We start from the raw sequence: 17,276 nt of genomic DNA, 5'->3' as shown, positions 1-17,276 counted from the left end.
AGACGTATATCTCATACTGTACTAACACGGTACTAACCGTGCACATAACAACAATAATAATTTTTCTTATATACCCACGCAGGGTCTAGAATTAAAAGGTTCTAAATCATTTTTATGAAACTTTCCAGGAGAGCAATTTTTTGGTTTGAGTTCAAATGTTTTACTCCGTTAACAAAATATTTTAAAAATTTAAGTTCTAAAGCATGCAGAAACTTGTATAGTTTAATTCACAACGTTTTAATAATAATTTGGTGTATTGGTTGATATACAAATTAATAAAATATAAATTATAAAATGTTTAGTATGAACAGGTTCTATAATATTAGAATATTTAAAACCTTTTCATCCTAAAATAAAAAAAAAATATATTTAATTAGAACTTTTTCAATCTTATTTATTATTTTTATTATTGTTAGCTGAAACCTTTTCAGAATAATGCTTTCTCATTGCTACCAATCTTCTATCACGAAACAATGTAATAATATTATGAAACATCGAAATCTATATCTCGATCGTAAAATTCTGTTGAATATGAATATGTGTAATAATTATTAGGCTTATTATTGGTAGTGATTAATTTAATTAGAACCTTTTTATACTGACGTATTGTTAATAATTTGGTTCTATTAACCGAGCGTATTCAATTTGATTAAATTGTGTTTAAAATTAAATTTTTGGCGATTTAGAGCCTTTTGGTTTTAAAAAAATTGTCAATAATGATCGTATAATCGTAAATGTTAGCTTAAAAGATGCACCTCCAACCATTTTAGTTGAAAAGTGACTTTTGAAAAAAATGCTGCGATTTAGAACCTTTTCGTTCTAGACCCACGAGTAGTCTGGCCGCAACGTGAGAAGCGGGCGGACTCAGAAAAACATTGACAAGACCTTTCGGTTCCGTATCCTGTATATCTAGGGCACTGTAGGCACTATAGTATACTTATAGTGCCTTAAGGCTCGGTCAAACAGAGAGCGGGCTGCCATGGTCTACGGGTACGCTGACCGCGGTCGGTTGTATTATTTTACAGTGCCCGCGCGGGCAGACCGCTTTCTGTTTGACCGAGCCTTTAGTATATTATCTTGATTCGTGATATGATAGTAAGATCTAAGCAAGGATACACCGTCCATCTAAGATAATAAAAATAAACAATAATCATTATTATCACTAAAAATATCGGAACGTTTAACATTTTGTGTACAAACTGATAACACAGAATGTAGTCGTAATGAAAAATTGTTCAACTAGTATTTATACTGGTTTTAGTTTAGTTGACGTGTTTATAATTAATAAAATTTAAGTTGTTGTTTATTGTACATTCATAATTAATTACTAATACAGACTTATAGACTATAGTTTAAAAAATATGTCTTCGAAGAAAGGGTTTTTTTCTATGAATACATTGAAACAATTTGATGCATTTGCTAAACCATTAGAAGAAGTTCAAATAAAAACTGTATGGGGTGGAATCGGTAAAAAAATGATTATAACTATATATTTATATAGCATTGCAACTGTATAGCAGTGTAGTTACACACCATACAATATTGTAATGCCATATATATATACATATATCTATCATCTGTTATATTTTATGCTTTGGTTTTAGTTGAATTAAAATATGTTTATTGTTTCATAAATGTAATATGTATCCTCATGATGTTTGCTTTTATATAATTGTAAATTGTTGCAAAATATCAACAGATTTTTTGGTTATACAATTAAACGAGACTGTTTGATCGTTTATAAGTTCAAAATATATAGTCGTCAGGCACGTATTCAAAAACAATTTTTGGGGGGTATTATAGTAGTTTTTGGGGGGGAGGGGGTTTCAACTCTGTATATGTGCCCGATAGTCATGCATAATAATTATTGTAATACTATAATCTTTATAAGTTCCAAGTTATTGTTCACATTATATTAAAGAAACATAATTTAAAAATATATCTTGTTTTTGTTTAAACTATTTGAATTTAAAGCTTAATGGTCGTATATTTTTTTATGAACATGACAATTTGTAATTAATTAGTTGATACTAAATTCTATAAGTTTTCGTTTCATTATTATTTAATATTTAATAAATTATTTATTGATTGTACATTTGTACAACTGATTAAGGGCCATTCTTACAATGTCCGGTGAAGTGTCGGTTAACATTAAACGACTGATAACAGATTTTATTACCGGCAGAATTCGGCTGGTTAAGTGTCGATTAACTTTAACCGGACATTGAAAGAATAGCCCTAAAACTTATTAAATGTTGAAATGTATTTCAAGTGTGTATTTTATATTATTATTAGTAAAACATTTACTTACTGCTAGGAATAAACAATAATAGTAAATATTAAATTTCATGTGTTATAGGTATTAAGGTATAATTATAAAATGTTAATCTAACATTGTAAACTTAATATCATCTGTTTGATATTTCAAAAGCACTTACAGGATCCTTATTAAAACTCAAAGCATAAAATATATACATTAAAAAAATACTAGTTTATTTAAAATTCAAAATGACTAATGATATTAATTATGTATTAAAATATTAATAATTAAATTTTGTTCATTTTCTTTTAGTTTCTTTGGTTTGTTTTCTAACCATTGTTTTTTTGATGGTGTCAAATTTAGTTGAATATCTTGACAACACTCCCACTGAAGAACTTTTTGTTGACACATCACGAAATAAAAAGTTACAAATAAATTTTGATATTGTTGTTCCTAAGATATCTTGTGATTGTATGTATTTACTTCATTCTTTGACTAATATTTACTTGTATATTTAAATCAATTTTTTTTTTAGTTCTAGTTTTAGATGCAGTTGATAATTCAGGTGAAACACATCTGCAGGTTGATCATAATATTTATAAACGAAGATTAAATTTAGAAGGACAACCAATTAGCGATCCTGAAAAGTCTGATGGTATGATTAGGTTTACATTATTCATGGTTATATATATTAAGTTAGGTGAACATATTTACTATTTAGTACTAACATTTTATATATTTTTGGTTTAGATGTTGGCAGTAAAAAAACATTAAATGTAAGTTATTTATTTAAAACATTACAATTTTTATATTATCTAAAATAATCATAAAAAAATCCTTTAATTTATCTATTACCATGTTCATATTTATAGTGATTAAAATATTTTAAAACAATGATATTGAAACACAATTTAATAGTATTAAGAGGACGTTATACCCACTAGTGTTGTTAATATGTTGTTTTACACACAATAGGAAATTTAACGTTAAAAAAAATCCATTGTATTCTGTTGTTTTTAATATTACAGTGAATTTAACTACTATCAAAGTTAAAAGTCAGAGTATTATAAAGGGAAATTTGTAAGGTTTTTTTGATATTTTAATTTTGAAGCAAGTTATGAGCATTTTAAAATGTACACAAAATTTGTCATGTTATATTATGTTAGTAAGACAGAGGCAACACATGTGGTTTTAACAGCCTCTTAAAGTAGATGATATAAAATATTTAATACACAACTATTAAAATATAATATAATCTCTAATTATGATTATTTTTAGTTATGATATTGAAATTTAAATTAAAAGTACTCTTTTGTCAAGTAGGGCAAGTAAAATAAAAATTTAATCAAAACTGTTTTTAATCCAGATATTTATTTCAAGTTAATACAGTATACAATACTTTGTTTTAGCCTGCGTCCACCTTAAAATCAAATGAAACAGATAATGCTAATAATACTGAAGCACTTTGTGGAAGCTGTTATGGAGCAGAAAGTTCAACTATTCCGTAAGTAGGATTGAAATATTTTATCAACTCACCATAGTTAAGTACTCTCAATAAATATATTATTAATATAAATATATTTATATTGTATTTTTTTTATTTACCTTATGATAATAGGTAATAATAAGACCCCTCTACTAAGATTTTAGAACATTTCATAATATTATGCCAAGAATTAATATTTAAAAATATTTATTGTTTAGGTGTTGTAATACATGTGATGATGTTAAAAGAGCTTACAAAATGAAAAATTGGGATTTCCGTCCTTTAAGTATAGAACAATGCAAGAATCAATCATCTCAAAATGAAATGTATGACAAAGCATTTAAAGAAGGTTGTCAACTGTATGGTACACTACTGGTAAATAGAGTAAGTAATAAAAACTTGAAAAATGTTATTTTTATTATAAATATGAATAATCTAATTATATAGAATAATGTACAATTATTATATTAATAATTATCTTTTAGGTTAGTGGAAGTTTTCATATTGCTCCAGGAATGAGTTTTTCGTTTAACCATATGCATGGTAAGTATAATATTATAATAGTTTCATATTGGTACTTATTAAGAGAATGTCAGCGCACTATTTATTTTTTCTGTCTGACTCACAGGCAACATAGAAAATTTACATTTAGCAGAACCAATCATGACTTTTGTTGTTACTCTTAATATAAGTGAAAATTCACCTATTATCAAACTTTAAGTTATCAACCTTACCTGTGTCGCTACTCGCTACATTGGTTTTTTATGATATTTTAATTTTTATGCAATTTACAAGCATTTATAATTTGTAATAATGTACGCACTTATAATTAGAGCACTGATTTTTATGCACTAATAAGTGTCAAAATATGCCAAAAAATATGCAGTTAAAATCATAAAAATATGCACTAATATGCAAAAAAAAATATGCAATTGCAGAAAAACCTGCCCTTTACTCATTACTTACATACAAATTAAAATATCATAAAATAGTCAAATAAATTTAAAAAATATATTTTTCTATATTTCAAGAAGGATGATATAGTTTCAAGTTTGAAATATTTTAAAATGAAAATGTTATGTGAAATATGTCATACTCATAACCCTATAATATATGGATTCACTCTAATACTAAATGTAACAACATAGGGTATAATATAGGATTGGTTCTGCTGAATGTAAATTTGGTATGTTGCTCGTGGGCCAGAAAGATAACTTGACATTCTCTTAATAATAAAAATAAAAGTTGATTTACCAATTATATTATAATAAATAGATTATATTTCTATTAGTTTTCAAGGATTTTGTATTTTTTAAGTATGGGGCTATACAGTGTGATTCCTTTTAAAGGTAAGACTAAATAATTCTGTCCAGTGACATCGGATTAATATGCGGTTTTCGGGAGAGGATAGGGAATACATAAATACACATTTCTTGATGATTTTTACATTTTTAGATCTTTCCTTGTGCGCATGCTCAGTACAACTTGCATTTTTTTAAATGGCAACAGGTGTTTTGAATACCAAATTCGGATAGACCGAATTTTTTTAAGTCAATTTGGTCCTTTTTACCATAGCTCTAAAATCAAAATTGACCAAATGGCAACCAGTCAAAGTTTCGATTAAAATTATTGAATTTTTCAACAATCATACTAGAATTTTTTGAATTATTATAAAATTTTAAGTATTTTTTTTTGTTTCCGTAGGTTTCCAGATATTATTAAATCATTTTAATTTAATTTTGAGGAATAATTAATTAACCTCAATTAGACGTAAATGTTAGTTCATTTACTAAGAATAGATTAAACAAACTGATATGATTTATTTCTCATAACTTCTATTATTAAAGTTTCTATTTAAATTATTAATTTTATCATTTATTGTTATTTGTCATGATAGAAGTGGGTAATTACGTCTTGTAAACTCTAAGATTATTTTATTTGTAGCAATTACTAAAATAAACCAAATTTATTTAAAAAATCCACGGAAACAAAAAAAATACTTAAAATTTTATAATAATTCAAAAAATTCTAGTATGATTGTTGAAAAATTCAATAATTTTAATCGAAACTTTGACTGGTTGCCATTTGGTTAATTTTGATTTTAGAACTATGGTAAAAAGGACCAAATTGACTTAAAAAAATTCGGTCTATCCGAATTTGGTATTCAAAACACCTGTTGCCATTTAAAAAAATGCAAGTTGTACTGAGCATGCGCACAAGGAAAGATCTAAAAATGTAAAAATCATCAAGAAATGTGTATTTATGTATTCCCTATCCTCTCCCGAAAACCGCATATTAATCCGATGTCACTGGACAGAATTATTTAGTCTTACCTTTAAAAGGAATCACACTGTATAGCCCCATACTTAAAAAATACAAAATCCAATTTCCTATGCGCATGCGCACAAGGAAAGATCTAAAAATGTAAAAATCATCAAGAAATGTGTATTTATGTATTCCCTATCCCCTCCCGAAAACCGCATATTAATCCGATGTCACTGGACAGAATTATTTAGTGTTACCTTTAAAAGGAATCACACTGTATATTATAATATGTTACATTATTTTAAATATGTTTTTACCATTTTGTTATCTTTTATTTCAATATTATTGCTTATTATTTTACTAAATTTGGATTTATATTTTAGTTCATGACGTACATCCATTTTCATCTTCATCGTTTAACACAACTCACACTATAAGACATTTATCATTCGGTCAAAAATTGGAATCAATTAATACAAGTCATGATCGTAATCCATTGGACTCAACTGAATCTATTGCTGAAGAAGGTAAATAATACATCATTTTAGATTTAAGTAAATAAAAGAATTATGCATTGGTTCAAATATTTTTTTTTAAATGTTGATGCTATTCTTACTGAAAATAAAATTTCATGAGTGTTGATAAGTTAAAAAATAATTAACTTCGAGTAGATTAAAGTAGTTTTTATTAAATTTGATTATATTTGCAAGTATGCTAGGCTGACACAACGTCTCCGCTCAGAATCGTTTTTAGTATGAAATGATTTATCATTGTATTCAAATATAACTCATCCATTACAACGACATGCTCAACAACTCCTGTACAGTAAAACGGTAGCGTGGCACCAACTAGTCCACTTTTTTAAAATTATTTTCAATAAATATATTTTTGCTTGGTCAAAATACTCATTGTACCTTTTTCAAAACTTAAATAAGATAGGTTTAGGGACATTTTCAGTTTCAAATTTGCTTAGTTTATTTTTCTATGAATGTCAATAAAATTGTATTGTTTGTGTAAAAAAGCTTGAAAATGAAATTCAAGGCTCTTAATATTTTATTACAATGATATTTAAAAAATATTAAAAATCCCGTTACTATTTTTTTTTTACAAGCATTTCAAGTTCAAATCTTGACAATATACGTAAAAATAATGAAAATGTGCAAAATATATTAATTTACATTTATAATTGTTATTTTTAAATCTAAAATTTGAAATTTAATACAAGATACCTTATAAACTTGTCAACCTTTATCAAAAGAAAAAATGTCTATAAGAAAGTAAAATTAAATTTTTATGAGCGTTTGAAGTACATATTTTTACAATATTGGATGTTCACTGGATTTCTCAATTACAATTTTTTTATTTTGTTGTAATTCAAAAACGAATAACCGTATACACTTGTAATTTATATTGTATGTTTATTTTATTAATTCCAATACTTGATAAAATGTTGACTTGTTTTAAGCTGTAATGATATTATATCATTGAATTCAACTTTAACACCATCCATTAAAGTCATCCACTTGTAACCTACTGCACAGTAGAACAACACCTACTTGTCCACCTTTTTAAATTTGATTTTTTAATCCTATTGCAATAAATAAATAATAAATAAATAAATAGGTTTTGAAATAACTATCAATAGTATAGGTATTAATTATGTAATCTAATAAATATAATTTGAACACAAATTAATAAAATTGTTTTTACCAAAACAATAAATCAAATATATTACGTAACTATATAGTAAATATTAGAGGTCTCTATTTCACGTGTATTTAAAAACACGGATACCCGTGTATTATAGAATCCGTGTGCTCGTAGCCCGTGTTTTTAATGTCCGTCTTCCCTGATCCAAAGAAGATCTAAAAGGGAGAGCCCAAAAGTTCGTGCCCCCCATTCATAACCCCTCCCCCACCATGTTATCATACAAATATTTAAGTTAGACATTTATGAAAATATACCATTTTTTTTAGTAAAAAAATTTGAAGATTATTTTCTTTTTTTACAAACCTGAAAATTGTTATACATACATATTTAAAAAAAAAAATAAAAACATAAATGGGATTATCTTAAGACATTTTGTATAATATATTATGATTATAGGAACACCGTATATAATATGATAATTATGATAATTATAATATTATATTTAACATTTTATACTTAATAGTTTAATACAAACATAATATTATTATTATAACATACGAGTATAATACGACAAAACAATAACAATATTCTTTTTAATTATAACAAAATATGAACAATGAAAATTTTCTTCAAATGTAAATTACAAAACAATAACAAGAATAATTTTTTAAACTATAAATACAGTAATTGAGAATAAATTTCAGAGGTTTTTTTATGAGTAAATTATAAATAATTAATTATAAATTTATAAAGAAAAAAGTCACAAGATAACTGTAAAAAAAAATACCTATCTATTATATTGAAAGTGTTATAACATAAGTTGACGATTTTGATATAAAAATACTAACATATTGACATTTTCTGGTGCCAAACTGTTTCTTTTGGGCGTAACCACATTCCCGGCAGTTGAAAAACATCTTTCTGAGCTTACCGATGTGGCTGGTATTGACAAAAATTTCTTTGCTGCCTTTGCTACCAGAGGATATTTTTTTCGTGTGACTTCCACCATTCAAATGCATCAAAATCGTACCTCAGTTGTGGTTCTGCAAGGTAACATTGAAATTGCGTCGAAACATCATTGACTTCATGAACTTCATCACCGTATAAAAATTCAAATGCTCCTTTCTTTTTTTGGATAGGAACTTCATTATCCACTCTATTTTCCGAAGTATTTGTTTCGACCAGTAAATTTTGTTACTTTACAACGGATATTTTCTCTTACTTCGATTTACTTATGTTCCAAATCTTCATATCTTGGGTCTAAAAATGATGCTACTTGTTTTGAAGATATGATGTTTGTTAAATTATTAAGCTTAAAACGTTCTATTAGTTGTGACACCACTGTCTGTTTAAAACTGACATCAATTTCACTATCATATGTATTAATTTTCAAATGTTTTTCAATCACTTTTGAAATAAGAGGTCTAACCATTGATACCGGTGAATGTGTTTCGCGACAAAAAACTGTTGTTACAACTCTTAATGGTTTTAACAAAGCTACTACAGTTTCCATTTTTGTCCAGTCACATTCTAAAATTTCCAACTTTTTTGCAATTGCAACATTAGTTATACTGCGGTCAGCTAAAACGTTTGTTACAGCGCATCTATTTATATATTTATAAAAACTAATGGACCTTAAACACACGGGTAATTTTAATACACGGATAGATACAATTTTAATACACGTGTACCTTAATACATGTGTACACGAACTTCAAAAACACGTATAATTAAATACACGGGTATTCATACATTTTACTATTTAAGGTACGGACTACGTGAACACGTGTATATCAATACACGTACCAGACCGAGAGCCCTAGTAAATATTGTTATCAATTTTTCATTAATATTTTCTATGACTGCGAACAAACATAATGAGTTTAAAATAAATTCCACTTGAATGTAATTGTATTTACTAAACATGAAAACTAACATATAACTATATAAGTATACTATAATCATTTATAATTGTATAATATCTAAATATTAATATGTAGGTTGATATTTAAAAATTTTCTTTAAGGGTGCTGGGTGCGGTGATTATCTGTTTTTGTCTAACACACGTTGAATAACGACTTAAGCAATTGACAAAAATTAAGGTATTTCTATTTGTTCAGTTTTAAAATGAAAAAATGTTTGAATTGGTATACAAGTTTCCTTGCATCAGTCGAAGCATATTTTTAATATATTTAAATATATTTATAATATATTTATATTATATAATATATTTCAATTTAAAAATTGACAAATTTATAAAATTTAAAATATTTATTCTCATCAAAATATTGCTACAATTGAAAAAGTACTTCGACCGATGCAAAGTAAACCTGTATACCAATTCAAACATTTTTTCACTTTTCATTTTTTCATTGAACAACTAGAAGTACCTTAATTTTTGTTAGTCGCTTAAGTCATTATTCCTATGTTCCTCTTGTATTAGACAAAGACAGCAAATCGGCCTTAAATTCTTTATCTCACTTACATGTTGGTTGTTCTTTATTAGTAAAAATTACATAGTATTATAGTACATACATTCTTTTAGTTCATTTTTCATGACTAAATGGAATTTAATTTCTTTTTTTTATAAAAATGAATGATGTATTTCAAAACACAATTTTTACCATAGGAATTATTTTATTGATTTAAGGATATATATTTTTCGTTATATAGTTGATTAAGAACAAACTCTTTAAGTTTAAAACCATGTACTTACTAATTTTAATTATTTCGGCCAACTATCAGGCACAATTGCAATTATGCACATTTTATGTTTGTATTATTGTATGTTTATGTACATAATCTAATAGTGATGATTAGGAAATCAACAAATTAAAATTAAATTAAATACTTAACAAGAATGTATATTTGCTTTTGAATAAAAAAAAAAACATTACGAGTATAACTTAGTTCTACTGTTAATATTTTTAGTTAAAATAGGTGACTTGTCTAATTTACCACTATTCACTGGACATTGATGACAGTTTAGTATTCTTTCAAACTTCAGTGGTGTAATTTTTGTGGAGAAGGGGGATGAAAATAGAATTTTCATTTAGGCCTTGGCTTAATTTTTCAAACTACTATTATGTTGATTGTTAGTATTGATTGATGTGAATATCTCGAAGAAAGTTATATATATATCATTTTTTTTATTTAATATTTTTCCTAACTAATATTATTCTGTAATTTATAGTATTATTGTTACTTATTGTAAGTTATTACGCATTTAAATTTTGATTTGTAGACGGATTTTTAACTATATTAATATTTAATAGTACAACCAATATGGGTAGAAAACACCAAATAACTACCAAACATGTTTATTACAATAGGCATGGAGGTGGTTTGGGGGTTACTGATATTATAAAAAAAAGAACTATTAGAGGAACAAAATATTAATTTTTTGTAAAATAGCCATTCAAAATGTTGCTGTTGACTTGAAAAATATGAAATGATGCCAAGGTTACACTTTTTAATTATTTAAAAATAAGTATTATCTGACTTACAACTTTTAAATCTTTAATAGGATATTAATGAGTAGTATTATTATAAACCTATGGTAAATGTAATTTTTGAATATTCAATTTAACCAAATATAAATAATTTAACTAATATATACTAAATAATAATGTATTCTTTATTGTAATTTGTATCAGAAATTAAGTTTTACACAAATAAAGTCTTAAAAAAGAAATGTATCTAATAATAAATAAACAGTTATTAATCAACATCTAAGGGCAGCACCAACACCCATAAACGTGCCAAATGTTCCGCCACTCTGCAACATAGTTTTTCCCATACTGCCAACGAGCTCTCGGCCTCTGTATCCTGATCTATATTGAATAATAATGTCATTTAGAAATGCACAGTAAAATTATAATGTAAATGTATGTAGAAAATACCTCAAGCCTCCTAAACCACCGAATAGAATTCCAATAGTTATTCCGATCGTTGCTCCCATCATAAATGAAGTGGATACTCTGTCGTAACACGATGGTTTACCTTGACCTCCGTACAAACTTCCACTCGGCACTGGCATCTTTTCGTCTTACAATTTGGTAGTTTCGGAAGTTTTGGAAGTAAAAAAATTCGAAATGACCCTCGTTTAGTCGTATTGTTGAAATTTCCATGCAGTTTTTTTCACTATTAATGTTATCATACATTATACGCGTCGTTATCACTTATCAGTCTTTAATGAAGTTATCACTTATAATGTGGGTTTGTGTACCATACACCTAGGTCTATCGCGTATACGGCGATTATGCGTTAAGGTCCCCTACACACTGTAGCGGTAGCGGTGGCGGTAGCGGTTACTGAAAAATGAGTCCAGACACAATTTTACCGCGGCGACACTGCCAAGACAGAATAGTTCTACCGCCACCGCGGCTGCAGTGCGTGGCGACCTTAAAGTGGTTGTTAGACGCAATGTCGCGACGAAGAACATGCTAATTCGGTAATAGGTACTAATAGTGATTTTACCAATTGGACCTTATATGAGTTCTATTGGTATAAGGTCTATGCATTTTACAATTTATTTACTTCGACCCGCATGTGTTGTCTCCGTTTTCCACACGTACGACATGGCAAATTTTCGTTCGCTAGTGTTTTAATGGGGTGCTGTCAGTTTTGACTTGATATTAGACTTATTAGAGTGAAGTGACCTATTATTAAACTTTTAAGAGGTTGCTACACAGATATTTGTTGTCTCCGTTTTATAAGTGCATAAAATAGCAAATTTACGTTCAGCAGATCGCGTTTAGTTAGTTTGAAAAATAGAGTGGATCGACCTGTTATGTAACTTGATGGTAAAAACACTATCTGTGTTTGTATGAGAGTTTTTTACGGTAGTTCAGTTTCTAAGCGAGTTATGAGCATTTTTAATTTACGCTATATTATATACGCATAACTAACTAAAAAATTGAAATATCGTAAAAAACCCACATAGAAACACAGATAATGTACTTACCAGGGCCTGCATTTGAAAAAAATTCTGTTTTATGTATTAAAACGTTACACTAGTTTTGCGTTTATCGTTATTTAAAATAGTTTTAATCCCTTGGTATTAAATTTAAAAATAATAACTACTTAATGCGGGTAGGTAATGGCCTGGATATGGAATATAATATAAATAAATTCTTAGATTCTTAGATTGTTTGCATGAAATTAATGTTTTTACAAAACCAATAGACCTTTTAAATATTTCGTTTTGCTTTATTTATCGTTCAATGATATTCTATAAATTATGTTTTGTTTAATGATATATAATATATTTTGTTAATCGTTATGTTTTAATTTGAGGTATTAAATTATTTTTTATTATCACTTTCCGTTATAATAACGTTTACAAATTTCAATCGGATTTTTGTCAAATATAACGTTATTATAACGTTTGCAAGCCCTGGTACTACCTGGTCCAAGTACTACTTACCATCAAGTTTCGAAATAGGTCGATTCGCTCTAATTTTTAAACTAACGAAGCTAAACGCTTTCTCCCAACGCACTTGTAAGACGAAGACAACAAATGGCCGTGTAACGTAAGAACATTATCTGCAGTGTTCTCTCGTTGGTTTCTTACGATATTTTAATTTTTAAGTGAGTTATAATCATGTAAAACATTAATAAATAATAAGTATTTAAAAATGATCATAATTCGCTAATCGCTTAAAAATTAAAATATGTATAAAACCAACAAGAGAACACAGATAATGTTGTTACCTAAAAGTTTAATAGATAATAATAAAATTTCAATTCACTCTAATATCAAAACTAACAGCATACTATTGAACCTGTCGAACAAAAATTTGGTACGACGTCCGTGTGTAAGATGCAGGTGCGTCTTAAAAATATTAAACAATAAAATAATATATTTTATAATATAATTTTAAATGCTTATAAAAAAAAATTGTGCCTGTGTATTTTTTAATATTTTCAAACTTCTAATGTAACAATATAACCAGGAGCCTTGTATTACATTTTCAAGCTTTTTGGCCCAACAAATACAATTTTATTCATATTTATAGAAAAAAAAACTAAAAAAAACGAAATTTGAAATTGTTTGTAAACAAGTCAAAATATTTGTGTATAATTTTTTTAAAAACCTAACATTCAGTGAAATTTGCAAGTATCTATAATTATTCGTTTTTGAATTACAACAAAATAAGAAATCAAGTGAATATCCAATGTTGTAAGAAATATTGTATTACATTTTAAAATCTTAAATTTAAAAATAAAAATTTTTTTGAATTTCTAATTTGTGAGTTTTACGTGTTTTGTCAAGATTTAAACTCTAAATGCTTAAAAAAGAAAATTGTGATGGATTTTTATTATTTTTTAAATGTTAATGTAACAATATATTGTATTAAATTTTCAAGCTTTTTTACCCAACAATTTAAATTTTATTAACATTCATAGAAATAAAAATAAACATATTAGAAACTGAAAATAGTTCAAAACAAATCAAAAAATTGTATCGTGTATAGAAAATGCTAATATAAACAACCAGTGAAAATATCATATATCTACGTTCATTTGTTTTAGAGTTACACCAAAAGCCAAAATCTATTCTGTCGAAAACCTATTTTGCGTAAAAATTCTGATTTTTATTAATTTTTTTTTTTGTTTTTCTCGGCGCTTTAAAATTTTTTTTGGGTAAGAATCTGTTTCAGTACTTAGGTAGGTACTACTTGGACTTTTTGCATTGCATGACTATGACATGGCCGTACGGGGTCAACTCATTTTGGCATTCAATGATAAGTAATAAACTGATAACTATTCGTTTTTGTAATTTTTTTTCCCAACAATTGAATTGCACTCTAGCATTTTAATTTTAATTTTATTATTACTTTTTTATGTGCTTATAACTTGTCTTAGTCCATTGTCTAGATTTTAGGTGGTTATACTAATTATATTATGTATCTTAATATGTTTACATGTATGTAAATATATTAGGATATTTACAATAAAAACTTATTTTAAGACTGGGAAAATAATCTTAATTTATTATGTATGTAAAGTTATACATTTTTTTGGTTTTTTATGCTTTAAAACAGGGGTCGGGCAACCTATTTAACCACGCAGGCCATATTTTTTTTCAATTGTTCATCAAGGGCCACATTAAAAAAAAAATTACATATTATGATATATTACTTATAATTGTATTATTATTATATTTGATTATTTTACATAGGAATATGAGATTAAAATACACAAATGTTACTGGAAAAAAGATAATGTTTGAATTTACTTTTAAAATGAAACTATTACAAACGCAAACAGTCACACGTACGGTGTAATACTAATCGCTAGTCGCTACAAACGCAAAGTAACTATATGACTGAGTAGTGCAGCCATCATTATCTTTAATTCCGATTAAATAATAATAATTTTATAGATTAAACTGACTATATAACTATATAGAATAAACATTAACTAATAACGGTTAGATAAGATTTTATTTATAAAAAAAACAGAATTAAATAATATTGAAAATTATAATAAAAATTTTATTGAACAAAAATAAAACACAAAAATTAACCACCATGTACAGGCCATCAAAAATTGCTTTGCGGGCCGCGGGTTGCCGACCCCTGCTTTAAAACAATTGTTTATATATATCACGTTTGTATATTTTTAAGCTATACTCAGAGTGTTTTTAGAATGTCTATTTTTCTTTTATTAATGCATTGAAAGAAAAAAATAATTTGTCTAAATTGTCATTTTAAGGTCATACATTCATATAATTTTATATGTCTTAAATTTTTAAAAATTGTATCTGTATTATATACTGCTCATATAAATTATATTTATATTAATATAATATTCTGTTGGGTTTTACAAATTAACTTAAATCCCTTTCTATTGTCTGAGTTATGAGTAATTAGTAATGAACTTTTATTAATCTTCTAATTGCTTAAACAAAAATGAATAAAATTTTTCTTTTTTCTTAAATTATTGAGATAATACTTAATATAGTTTCTCTTAATTAGTTTTGAATAAATTTTATTTTCATAAAAAAAATAAATTTAATTATATAATTCTAATTTTAAATGACTTGTTTATTTTACTTCTTATAGGAGCAACAATGTTTCAGTATTATATAAAAATTGTTCCAACTCTCTATCAAAGAAGAGACCTATCAATATTTTCTACCAACCAGTTCTCAGTGACCAAACACAAGGTATAAATATATATATTTTTTTATTGTGTTGAGTATTGACTTTACATTATATTGTATACACTATAATTGAAATCTCCTTGGATGCATATTATATTTAAAAAAAAGCGTATTTTATTTTATTTAAGTCTTGCATTGTTAATTTTATTTTTTTATTTTTTTATTTTATTTTATACTATAACATTAATATTTATATACTTTAATAGGTTCAAGCATTTGATAAAGGTCCATCAGGCGCCCCTGGAATATTCTTTAGCTATGAATTTTCACCTATCATGATCAAGTTGACTGAAAAGCCAAGGTATGTTCTTCAATTTTTAAATGTTTAGGTACAGCATACACTAAACATACTTTATTTGTTATGTATGTTTTATACCTATATTGCAATTGAATACTGTATTAATTATTTGTCTTGTATAATTTAGGTTACTAGGGCATCTGTTCACTCAGTTTTTGTGCAATATCAGTGGAGTTTTTATATGTTTTTGGATTATTGATATATTTATGTACAAAGTATCTAAGGTGTACAATATACGCAAGAAACAATTACCTAATTCTAATAATTAAAATGTATTATTTTCTGTAATATCAGTGGCATACTTTAGGATATTTAGGTGAGTGGCTTAACAACAGTTGATCCTTTAGTTTTTTTGTTACAACATAAATCAATTTTTATATAAAATAGATAAAGAGGAAAGGTGAACGTTTTTGTAGATGTAACTCTCGTACCCTTTGAGTATGGCCCACAATAAATAGTTATTAAACAAACAAATCAATATGTATATCTTTGTAATACCTAGTATTGAATACAGTTATAATATAATAATTAGAATCAATAAAAAAAATACATTTTGTTCTAATTAATTTTGAATTTAGTATTAGATGGGGGGGGGGGGGGGTAAGGTTAAGCACACTATTTGTTTTCGCTCTCTCGTCCACGCTCAATAACAGTCCACACAACAGTAAGGAACACCTTTCATAACTGTGGAGAAGACACATGTGACCTTTGATATCGGCTCGTTAATTGTTACTTTATTTTATGTGACAGATTTGATTTAAATAACGTTTTTCCTTCTTATGGCCTCGACTTTTCTTACATTAATAATACTCTTTTCTCCAAAAATGTCTCCTTAATAAAATATTTTTAATTTTGTACTCTAGACAGGTTTAAAAATGTTACTGTATGAGATTTACATATGCTTTTTCATTTATATTATTGTTATTATTATAATTATTATTTTAGGTTTATAATGTTAAAAATGGAGATACTATCAATGCCAGAATCTCATTAATATAATAAAAAAAAAACTGAGGAATTGTTTTTATTCAGAAACAATGTTTAAAATACAGTAATTAACACCTAACCAAAATATGCCACTGATAAAAATAATAAAATAAAACTATTATATTGAAGTATATTTAATAAAAAAATTCAACAAACA

The 17,276-nt window shown here is 26.4% G+C and overlaps 2 protein-coding genes across 2 annotated transcripts; one reads left to right on the top strand and one right to left on the bottom strand.

The window, feature by feature from the left end:
* Window positions 1-1,188: 1,188 nt before the first annotated feature.
* LOC132937564 (endoplasmic reticulum-Golgi intermediate compartment protein 3) lies at window positions 1,189-17,274 on the top strand. The gene is made up of 11 exons (XM_061004387.1): window positions 1,189-1,467; window positions 2,573-2,731; window positions 2,796-2,915; window positions 3,011-3,036; window positions 3,670-3,764; window positions 3,965-4,130; window positions 4,232-4,289; window positions 6,395-6,538; window positions 15,734-15,837; window positions 16,041-16,135; window positions 16,260-17,274. Exons 1-11 carry the CDS (start codon window positions 1,362-1,364, stop codon window positions 16,399-16,401), a joined length of 1,215 nt encoding a protein of 404 aa, XP_060860370.1. The 5' UTR covers window positions 1,189-1,361; the 3' UTR covers window positions 16,402-17,274.
* On the bottom strand, window positions 11,278-11,826 carry LOC132937565 (reactive oxygen species modulator 1). Its single transcript, XM_061004388.1, has 2 exons — window positions 11,564-11,826; window positions 11,278-11,494 (listed from the first exon to the last, which is right to left on the bottom strand). The coding sequence occupies exons 1-2, from the start codon at window positions 11,698-11,700 to the stop codon at window positions 11,386-11,388; spliced, it is 246 nt and encodes an 81-aa protein (XP_060860371.1). The 5' UTR covers window positions 11,701-11,826; the 3' UTR covers window positions 11,278-11,385.
* Window positions 17,275-17,276: the final 2 nt, after the last annotated feature.

The sequence above is a fragment of the Metopolophium dirhodum genome, chromosome 1 (assembly GCF_019925205.1).
Source record: "Metopolophium dirhodum isolate CAU chromosome 1, ASM1992520v1, whole genome shotgun sequence".
NCBI classification, from domain to species: Eukaryota; Metazoa; Arthropoda; class Insecta; order Hemiptera; family Aphididae; genus Metopolophium; species Metopolophium dirhodum.
This window is presented reverse-complemented; position numbering and strand designations above follow the sequence as displayed.

Excerpts from the sequence above, each read along its gene's own strand:
- LOC132937564 (XM_061004387.1), top strand. The coding sequence starts at position 1,362 with ATGTCTTCGAAGAAAGGGTTTTTTTCTATGAATACATTGAAACAATTT. Across the intron at positions 3,765-3,964 it reads GCAGAAAGTTCAACTATTCC|GTGTTGTAATACATGTGATG; the intron begins GTAAGTAGGATT and ends TTTATTGTTTAG. Across the intron at positions 15,838-16,040 it reads TCTCAGTGACCAAACACAAG|GTTCAAGCATTTGATAAAGG; the intron begins GTATAAATATAT and ends ATACTTTAATAG.
- LOC132937565 (XM_061004388.1), bottom strand. The coding sequence starts at position 11,700 with ATGCCAGTGCCGAGTGGAAGTTTGTACGGAGGTCAAGGTAAACCATCG. Across the intron at positions 11,495-11,563 it reads GGTGGTTTAGGAGGCTTGAG|ATCAGGATACAGAGGCCGAG; the intron begins GTATTTTCTACA and ends TATTCAATATAG.